The sequence below is a fragment of the Pantherophis guttatus genome, chromosome 17 (genome assembly GCF_059756535.1).
Source record: "Pantherophis guttatus breed Tessera chromosome 17, ASM5975653v1, whole genome shotgun sequence".
In the NCBI taxonomy this organism is placed as follows: Eukaryota; Metazoa; Chordata; class Lepidosauria; order Squamata; family Colubridae; genus Pantherophis; species Pantherophis guttatus.
In genome coordinates this window covers 2251468-2262156 of record NC_142079.1, presented here as the reverse complement: position 1 = coordinate 2262156, position 10689 = coordinate 2251468, and the positions used below count along the sequence as shown (strand labels likewise).

The 10689-nt window shown below is 45.0% G+C and overlaps 1 protein-coding gene across 2 annotated transcripts; it reads right to left on the bottom strand.

Annotated features, from left to right (window-relative positions):
• Window positions 1-266: 266 nt before the first annotated feature.
• On the bottom strand, window positions 267-9003 carry TMED2 (transmembrane p24 trafficking protein 2). 2 transcript variants are annotated; one of them, XM_034428700.3, is made up of 5 exons: window positions 8472-8888; window positions 6012-6204; window positions 4845-4865; window positions 3057-3164; window positions 267-2116 (listed from the first exon to the last, which is right to left on the bottom strand). In XM_034428700.3, the coding sequence occupies exons 1-5, from the start codon at window positions 8820-8822 to the stop codon at window positions 1992-1994; spliced, it is 798 nt and encodes a 265-aa protein (XP_034284591.2). In that variant the 5' UTR covers window positions 8823-8888; the 3' UTR covers window positions 267-1991. The 2 variants fall into 2 exon arrangements, with proteins under 2 accessions (XP_034284591.2, XP_034284590.2); XM_034428699.3 differs by lacking the exon at window positions 4845-4865 and having other exon boundaries at window positions 8472-9003.
• Between the last annotated feature and the right edge of the window lie 1686 nt (window positions 9004-10689).

Below are 10689 nucleotides of genomic sequence, written 5' to 3'. Positions count from 1 at the left end.
GACCTTTGAAACACTTCCCTAATTTCAAGAATACTTTCTGTGTTGTGTGCATTTCCCTAAAATGATGCTGGTGGGGTTTTGATTGGTTTAAATACCAACTTTAATAGGTCCCATTGACTTGTAACCATCATATAATCCTCCAGATGTTAGTCTCCGCTGCCCACCTATTTGAAAGAACTTGTCCCTTTAAGGTAAAAAAATAAAAACATACCAAAAATAATAATAATGATAGTTGAAAATGTAAGATAAGCATCAGGCTAACCAACTTTGTTTTTTTTTAAAAGAAGGTATTTATTTAATTGAATCTGGCCAAATTTCAAACATTTTTAAATGTACATTTTCTACGCTGAGCTCCACTGATCTCGTATTAGGATTGGCATACAATGGGTGTACTGAGTTGGCGTAAGCAGTGTCCTTACGTCTCCGCCTCTGGCTGAAAAGATTACTGGAGCCAGGAAAACTTGTAACGAATTTTAATTAAATTAAATTTGGTACAAAACTCTTTTATGCAGTACTGACAGAATTCTCCCCCACCCCTCCCCTTTGAAAAGAACCCCACTCCCGCCCCACTCCCCAAATTATAACCAATATACATCAGTCCAATATACATCAGCCACCACATAATCTTGGACCAGGCCCACCCCGATAGATAGACGTGGTGATTGTTAATTCCATCATCCGGATAAGTAAAGAAGAACGAAAGGAAAACAAAAAAAACACCTCAATTCTATAAAAACTTATGTCGATGCGTGAAAAAGAGAACAAGCAGAAAATAAGATGGCGGCCAAAATTCAGAGCAAAGATGCCTTCCTTGAGAGAGAGGCTCCTGTGCCTTGAAGAGCAGGGCAGCGAGGAAAAGCTGGAGAGAAAATTTATGGAGTTGCAGTCATAACTTGGAGGGGAAAAAAAGTGCACCGGTTCAGTATGCGAATAGCCTCTGGGGAAGATTCAGCAACCAAGAAAAGTGACGTTTTTTCCGTTTGATTTCTCTCAGGGAAGGAGAAAAATCATTCCCCATCCGAAGCTGCCATGACCAAGTGGCAGTGCTGTACTGTAGAAACCTTCTGCCCCACTCCTCTCAAAAGTGAAAACGGTGAGGTCAGAAAGCAGGGACATGTTCCTACCCTAGTACTACAGAAAGGAGCAGCTTTGGAAGTATCAGGCTGAAAGGGGAAGACGTTCGGCTTACGCAAACCCCCAACAATAATTGCCAGCTCCTAGGTTGGAAAACAAAGGCGATGTGGAACAAGGCTATCCTTGTTTCTCTAATTTATAATCTCAAGGAACAAATCGGTGGAGCCACCATCAAGATATTGGGGATTTTACAGAAGCCACTCAAGCGTAGCTTAACTACACCCATTCCTAGTTTGTGTATGCCTGAATAGTAACCGTGTTCGTTTCTTCCTCGGCATAGTGCCTTTTGGGGGAAGCACTGCTAGGATTGGGGTACACCGTTAACTGTTCTCCTCTAATGAAAGTAGAGAGGAAACCCACTGACTGAGTTAGAGAATCTTCCCCACAGGTCTGTACGGTATTATGAAAAAAGCCCTGTACCATTTCTCCTAGACAAAATATCAGCAATTTGCTACAAAACAAAACCCCGAGAAGCCAAAAGAAAGAGAGGAAGGGGGGGGGGGGGGAAACAAAAAACCAAGAATTAAGATGAGCAAGGGTGCTGTTTTCCAACTAACATCTGTCATTTTGGTTCAACTCATTTTGGCTTGTGAGAAACAAAATCGTCCAATTTCAGAAAATAACTCACGGCAAGGTTATCATCGCCTCATATCAAAACAAAAAGAAAACAACAACCAAAACAAACCCCAAAGAAACCCAGAATTAAGCTAAGAAGACATTAAACTTAAAAAATTTTATAAGTTCAGGATGCGGGGGAGGATAAAGGAAACTACGTGATTTTTGCAACGAAGTCGTTTGGTAAAAGAGTGAAACAAGAGTCTGGGGTCACCAGAATGGGGGCTGGGAGCCAAGTTTGATTAAACCACTCTCCGGACTTCAAAAAACCTCTTCAGGTAGTAGATCTGTCCCAGTGTCATGGCAACTAGTACGAGGGCTTCGAAGAATGACCAGAGGACCACTCTGCTATTTGTGTTGTCGTTAACTGGAGAAGAAATCGAGAAGAAAACACAAAATTAGCACATAAAAACTACCAGAGGTCTTAGGGTCCAGAACTATGCAACTTCAGGAATGCCTCCTATCTTAAGCCTCACATACTTAGCATGCATCGATGGAGTCTCTACTCCAGGGGTCTCCAAACTTGGCGACTTTAAGACTTGTGGACTTCAACTCTTAGAGTTCCTCAGCCAGCAAAGCTGGCTGAGGAACTCTTGAGAGTTGAAGTCCACAAGTCTTAAAGATGCCAAGTTTGGAGACCCCTGCTCTATTCCATGTCTAGGAATCTTTCAGAGGGGCGGGGGGGGGAGAGGAAGGGGAGAACCAGCAGTGCAAGTATTTCTAGAAAGCTTGCAAACCGAGCCTAGAAATAACGGGAACACCTAGCAAGTTTCTGCTACCACTGAAGATCTTGAAAGTATTTATTGTATTTTTATTCCACTTTTATTACTTTATAAATAACTCAAGGCAGCCAACAGATCTAATACTTCCTCCTCCTCCTTATCCCCATAACAACAATCCTGTGAGGTGGGTTGGGCTGAGAGAAAGTGACTGGACCAAAGTCACCCACCTGGCTTCCATGGCTAAGGCGGAACTACAACTCACCGTCTCCTAGTGATTGGCCCAAAGTTACCCAACTGCTTCCATGCCAAGCGCGGGACTATAACTCAATGTCTCTTGGTGATTGGCTCAAACTTATCCAGTGGGCTTTCATGACTAGGTGGGACTAGAACTCGCTGTCTCCTAGCGATTGGCCCAAGGTCACCCTGTCAACTTTCAGGTCTAAGGCAGGACTAGAACTCACCATCTCCTGGTTTCTCGGCCAGCACTTACAGACCAATTGTTGAATACAAAAAGCGGACGGGGGAAAAAAACACACCACCCCAGTAGAAAAAAAAAAAAACAGGACCCAATCCAAGGCTACTTACTCGCTCGATGTACTCTTTCGCGAACTTCCATGTATTCCTGTTCGTGTTTGACGGCTGTCATGGCCACTGCTAATTCGTTAATCATCTCTTCTAGCTTGTTCTGGTGAGCTGCAGAAGAATTACACAACCTCAACACTTGTGCCCCAGATGCTACGTTCCAGCTGCAATTAGGAAGCCATCCAACATGTCCACGGCCAGCAAAGTATATGAGCACAGAACCTCTCAAAATAAAGCAGGAAAGCATGCTGGCTAAATGAGTCATCCTAAATCCCATCTAAAGGGTATACGGTCTGAGGAGGGCAGCTGTTAAAGAGACAGAAACGCTATTCCAAAGGGTCCCTGGCCCTCATACAGAACCCTTATCTCTGTTATTTCAGGTGTTGCCACGGACTGATTTCCTATGTTCTATTACTACAGAAAGGAGGAATTATTCCCAGATAGGAAGAAAACCGACCGTACTGTAAAAGAGGAACCACCAAACTTACAGGAAGGACATCGAGGCCAAGACAACTGTGTAAGCGAAGAGGCACGGGTGCGTTATTAGTAGAAATGGTTTCACGGTGGCTTCGAAACATGCTAACATTCACAGCTCAAGAAAACATTCCAACTGTCATCTCAGCTCACCGCTTCCCTTATCGGGGGGCACTCAAGTTAAAGAACACCACAAAGCCCGTGCAGAGTTATTGAGTTTGGAGGGAGGGAGGCCTGACTTGCCGTCTGATCTGACCTATGGTAGGAAAATCCAGAGCACAAGCAACTGGATGAAAGCAGGGAGGCGATGATAATACAAGAACCGTGAAAGGAAAGGAAGGGAGAGAAAAGAGAAGCTTTCGGCATAGAATTCTGAAGACCTTGCACCCAATTGGCCTCAAATCCTGAAGATAGCAGGAAGCAAGGAAAAAAAAGGACCGAGATATTTTAAAAACTGAAGGTGAAGATTGAGGCGTGAACAGAAAAGGGAGCTTTAGAATGGAAGGTGGACAAAGAAGCCTCATTTTTATTTTAATGTTTTTGGTTGCTATGCTGTAAAACCACCAGGAGTTCGTTGGAGGGGTGGCGTTACAAAAAGCAAGCAAGCAAACAATCACTACGGTAGCAGCTCATGTTGCTTCTATGAGCTTCTCTTCAGGGCAAGGTCAGAGCCAAGTACAGGTAATCTTCGACGTACAACCGCTCGTTTAGTGACCATTCAAAATTATGATGGCACTGAAAAAAGTGACTTTTTTCGGACCGTTTTTCAGACTTTAGGATGGCTGCCGCATCCCCAGGATCAAAATTCAGGCACTTGGCCACCGACTCATATTTATGACGGTGGCAGTGTCTCAAGGTCATGCGATTCCCCTTTGGCGACCTTCCGACAAGCGAAGTTAATGGGGGAAGCCAGAATTCATTTAACAACCGTGTTAACCAACTGGACAACGGCAGGGATTCACTTAACAATGGTGGCAAAACTCAGTTGACTATTGTCTTGCTTAGCGACGGAAATATTGGGCTCAATTGTGGTCGTAAATCAAGGACTATCTATAGCTTGTTTGAGATGTTTGTATCTCCATTGGAGAACAAACACCTCACTGTCTGTTTTGAGACGAAAGGGATAAAAATCTTGAAGTGCTTCTTTGGCGTACAACATTCGGGCCTTTCCATCTGAGCCCGACAACCCTGGGCCACCAATATGTTAGCAAGGAGCCTCTGATCCCATCACACAAAGCTCCGTAATGCTGTTAACAGATTAGGAGAAACAAATCAAGAGGGATTAACAGATTAATTTCTTCAGAGATTAACACCTACCATCCCAGGTATCTCCGCCACCTAAGGAAAAGCAAAAGAGGTGAGCAGGAGGGGGAAGTCAAAAGGAAAGACGCTATTATCCCTCAACAATGGGCACAATTTTAGTACCGGCATCTTTCCAACAGACAGAAAAGGGAGTTGCCAACTGTTAGGCCTGGCCACCCCACTGGATTAACAGCTTCCCCAAAAAGGAAAGTGTGGGGACATCACAGGAGGGGCTCCATCGTGTTCTCTGAGAATCAAATACAGATGACTCTCTATACACGAGAGGGAAATGAGGATGTGCTTTGGCTCAGGGTGGAACAAAAGGGTTACATCCCATTTTCAAATCACAATTCTCTGATGAAGAAAGGAAAGGAAAGGAAAGGAAAGGAAAGGAAAGGAAAGGAAAGGAAAGGAAAGGAGGAAGGAAGGAAGGAAGGAAGGAAGGAAGGAAGGAAGGAAGGAAAGAAAGAAAGAAAGAAAGAAAGAAAGAAAGAAAGAAAGAAAGAAAGAAAGAAAGAAAGAAAAAGAGAGGGAGGGAGGGAGGGAGGGAGGGAAGGAAGGAAGGATAGTCTGGTAAAGAGGACTGGGAATCTAAGAGATAAGAAAGTACTTAGAACTAGAGTAGTAGAGAATGAGTAACTAGAAGAAAGGGCTATTCACTCTTATAATCTAGGGGGGAAAAAGTCTATCAAGGACTGTGTAAGAGATATGAAAGAGCTGGGGTAAGGTTGAGACTGCCAAGCATATCCATAGAAACAGTAGCATGAAGGCCACATAAAGAGATAAAGACCAACACTTCGGCCAGCGTTTTAGAACAATTTTTCAGTCTGGCACCCCTTTCCTTTATAGCCATTCATTCTATCTGGAGCTTAGAAGAAACTAAAGTAAACACACCTAGAATGGAAAGGACATTCGGATGGCTAGGTCTGCGGAAAATGCACAAAAATGAAATATAAACAAGACCCACCACATTGGAGACCGCCCTAAAATTACTTGGAATGTTCAAATCAGAAATCATTTCCCTGGGAAAATTCCATTCTGGTATTCAGAGAAGTGGCGATGCTGTCCTCCGAACATTTCAATCCCCAGAAGAGAACAAGAATCTTAGAATTTATGGAACGCGTAATGTCGGGGGGAGTAAACGAAGCAAGCAGGGAAATTTGTGGGTGCACCTGGTCTCACCTTCTGTCTCCATGTCCTGTCCCTTGGGAGCTTCCCCAATGTCGATAGTGAACATCACTATCTTTGGAGTCATGGTGGACATTTTGTTGCTGAAGCAGAACTTATACGTTCCGTCCATGTGAGCTGCAAAGGTGTATTTTCCACTGGATTCTCTGTCGCCTTTGTGAATGCCTTTGTTATCAGGGCCTGTGATCTGAAAGCAAAGGAGGAAGGGGAGCGGTTATTCTTCAATGCACCCAAAGCGAAATGGAGCTTATTTGTGGTGCGAAACGTGGCAAGAGTCAAATAATAACAGTATATATTTCAACCCTTCGTTTCAAAGAGAGCCAATAAGGTAGTGGCGAAGATGTTTGGCTAGAGCACTGCACGTTTTATCATCTCTCCAAGAATGCACTGTCTGACTTTGAATCAACAACCTGCCTCACAGGGCTGTTGTAGGAAAACTATAGAGGTAGGAACATGAGGTATGTACGCTGCCTTAAACTGACAAAGAAAAAGGCAGAATAAAAATATAATATATAAGTAATCCAGCAGATGGCATTCAGTACTGCTCAGAGATAAAATTCCAAAAATGAATTTCAAGGTATTGTTCTTACTGGATCTTATCAAAATCTAACCAGGCATCTAATTTCCGCAGTAGCCAACCAGAGGAGTGTGAGAACACAACTCACAACGAAACTTTATTATAGTCAAAGAGACTTTAGGAGCAAGCCAAACAACTATTCTACACTTAAAAGAACCGTACAACGATCTCTCACAACTATGTGTCATTGTTTTGTGTCACTTTAACCAAGAAACACTACAACCCCACACCTTTCTTTAACTAATCGATCAGTGATTTTCCAGGTAGCACCAAAGAACAATTATTTACATTTTTTTTTTTTTTAGAAAGTCCAACAAGTTGATACAGGGCCACTGCTATTGTTCAATCTTTTCTAAACACAACACACCCAACAAAGCTAAGCACAGGTGATCCTCCCAGAGTTTATCACGCAAAACTAAAAATGCCCAACTTTTTTTCTGTTATAAATTGAAAGTTTCTGCTAAGAAGCGACAAATAGGAGTTGAGAAATGATTGTTTGGTTGTCACATGTGCCTGCCTGGTGGCACCTCATCCGTCCGTCTTTCCACACAATTACTTCTAACCTATTTTTTTTTCTTGTTCTCAGGCCTTCTGCGTAAGGCTACTCCAACTAAGGCTACTCCTGGTAGCAAGTGCGGGTGATTCCCGACTTTTGTTTAGTGACCGTTCCAAGTTACATCAGCACCGATTCACACTTTTGACCGTCTGCACCATCCCCACAGTCACGTGATCAAAATACAAGACCCTTGCCAACGGGTTCGTATTTATGACGGTTGCAGCGTCCCGGGGTTACGTCATTCCCTTCGGACAAGCAAAAGTCAGCGGGGAAGCCGGATTCCCTTAACAACCAAGTTATTGGACTTACTTAACAGCTGCAGCAATTCCCTTACCAACTGCCGGCGAGAAAGGTTGTAAAATGAGGGGCAAAGCTCACTTAACAACTGTCTCGCTTAGCTACGGATATTTTAGGCTCCATCCTGGTCATAAATCGAGGACCACCTGTGTAAATGCACTAAATGTACATGCAAGCTCAGCTCCAGGAGACTTTAGAGCTTCCCTTTCTCAGAAGCCCAAAAATTTCACTGCCTGAGCAGCTCCATCGCCTCTTTGAAGCAGCCCGAAGCATTTCCCACCCCCGGAGTAGAACCTCCAGCTGACAAGGTAGTCTATCCCCCTGATCTTCCCTTTCTCAGAAGCCCGGGAAAAAGATTCCATATTGCTTGAGCTGCCCTTATAACTCCACCCAAAGCGTTTCCCCCGGAGTAGAACCTCCAGCTGAGGAGGTAGTCTACCCCCACCAGCTTCCCTTTCTCAGAAGCCCAGGAAAAAGATTCCCATATCGCTCGAACTGCCCTTATAACTCCCACCCAAAGCGCTTCCCTGTTGTAGAACCTCCAGCTGACGAGGTACTCTACCCTCCTGATCTTCCCTTTCTCGGAAGCCCAGGAAAAGATCCATCACTTGGGGCTGCCCTTATAAATCCACCCAAGGCATTTCAAAGTAGAACCTCCAGCTGACGAGGTAGTCTACCCGACCCCCCCCCCCCACGAACTTCCCCTTTCTCAGAAGCCCAGGAAAAGACTCCCAATTTATAACTCCACTCAAAGCGTTTCCCTGGGAGTAGAACCTCCAGCTGACGAGGTAGTCTACCCCCCTCCCCACAAAAAATTAAACCTTTTTCCTCCTTTTTTCCCTTTTCTCCTTAAACGTGAGGCGGCGAGAAGATAAACCTCCCAGCTTTGCCAAGGCCCAGACCTGAGGGGTGGGGGTGAAAAGGGCGGCACTCTGCACGTGCTCAGAGGCGCCCTTGGCCTTCCCACAAACCCCCCTCCCCTCAGCCCGGGTTCTTTTTTCTCTTTTCCCCCTCACACACTCGCCTCGACGTCGATGTCTAGGAAGCCTCCCTCGGCCACCTCGAAGATGAGCCCCATCTTGGTGCCTGAGGGGACCCTCTCGAGGAAGCACTCCTCGGCGTGCGCGTCGATGCTGACGAAGTAGCCGGCCGCCGGGGCCCAGAGCGCGGCCAGCAGCGCCAGCACGGCCCGCACCGGCGACATGGCGGCGGGGAGCGAGGCGGGCCAGGCGACGGACGGAAAGCGAGGACGAGGCGAGCCGGGCCTCGGCCAACCAGCCACAGGAAGAACAGGCGGGCAACGGAGAAAGGGAAAGGGGGGCCGCTTCCGGTCCCTTCGGACACGCCCCTTCCGGTGCACGGGGCCGCTCCTCATAGGCCCGAGACGGGCCCGATGCCACGTACAGCGACGCTGGATTGGGAGGGGGAGGGAGGGGGAAGGAGCGCGGGGCGGGGCCCGTCGGACGCTGATTGGAGGAGGAGAATTGGGAAGGGGGGGTGTAGAGAGAAGAGAGAGATGGGTGGAGTGGTGGAGGACGGTGGCCGCGCGAGGCCAATCGGCGCATCTCGTGGGGAAAAGAAAAGGAAAAAAAAGGGGGGGGGAAAGACTCCTGCGACGGCGGCTCAGAAGGGACAGTTCCGACGCGTTTGGGAAAGGAAGGGAGGTTGCGAGGCACAATGAATTTGGGGTGGGGTCGAGTAGGGGGGGGATGTATTTTGGCGGGGAGGGGGGCACTCAAAGGGGTTTTGCTCTGGTGGAAAGACAATAAAGTTTAGTATTAGTATTAGTATTAGTATTAGTATTAGTATGTTTAGTATTATTAGTATTAGTATGTTTAGTATTAGTATGTTTAGTATTAGTATGTTTAGTATGTTTAGTATTAGTATTATTAGACAGCCTTTTCAACAAGCAGGCCCTTCAGAGAGGATGGACTACAAAACCCATTATCCCCGCCTCTCCACCGGCCTTGCGGCTACTGCAGAGTCCTTGCAGAGTCTCCCCATAATAACCGGTCCCTCATGCTGGGGTTCTCTGGGAGTCTGTTGGACTCCAAATCCCATCATTCTGGGCGGACGGAGGGGTGTCCTGGATGATGGGTGTTGGAGTCCAACGTGCTTTTGAAGACGGGAATTGCACTTTTGTATGAGGTTGTATCTCCCTGGGAAAACCCAAAAAAAGAAAAATGATGGTGAGGGTCGAATAATGGAGGAGGGTTAGAATGGGCTATATCTACGGCGAGTCCTCCTTTAGCGACGAAAAAGAAAAGCTTGAAGGAAGTAAAGTGTAAAAGATCGTAAAGCGCAGACGGCATTTCATTCACCAGCGGCTTCGCTTAATGACCGCATATTTGGTCCGTTGGGGTCGCTAAACGAGGACAGCCTGTATCCTGAAAGAGGGTGCCTTCTCTTGGCCAGGCCCTCCGCCAGGCTGGCCCTTTCTGACCCGCTGGATCACATATCTGTAGATAGATGATAGGTAGATAGAATGTATCTTGTCTTTTTATGTACACTGAGAGCATATGCACCCTTGTGTGTCCAATCACACTTGGCCAATAAAGAATTCTATTCTATTCTATTCTTCCTTCCTTCTTCCTTCCTTCTACTCTATTCTATTTTATTCTATTCTATTCTCTTTTTCCTTCTTCCTTCCTTCTTTCTCTATTCTATTCTATTCTATTCTATTCTATTCTATTCTTCCTTCCTTCTTTCTTCCTTCTATTCTATTCTATTCTTCCTTCCTTCTTCTATTCTATTCTATTCTATTCTATTCTATTCTATTCTTCCTTCCTTCTTCATTCTATTCTATTCTTCATTCTTCCTTCTATTCTATTCTATTCTTCCTTCCTTCTTTCTTCCTTCTATTCTATTCTATTCTTCTTTCTTCATTCTATTCTATTCTATTCTATTCTATTCTATTCTATTCTTCATTCTTCCTTCTATTCTATTCTTCTTTCCTTCCTTCTTTCTTCATTCTATTCTATTCTATTCTATTCTTCCTTCTGTTCTATTCTATTCTTCTTTCTTTCTTTCTTCTATTCTATTCTTCCTTCTTTCTTCCTTCTATTCTATTCTATTCTTCCGTCTTACCATTCTATTCTAATCTATTCTTCCTTCCTTCCTTCTTCCTTCCTTCTATTCTATTCTATTCTATTTTTCCTTCTTCCTTCCTTCTGTTCTATTCTATTCTATTCTATTCTATTCTATTCTATTCTATTCTATTCTATTCTTCCTTCTATTCTATT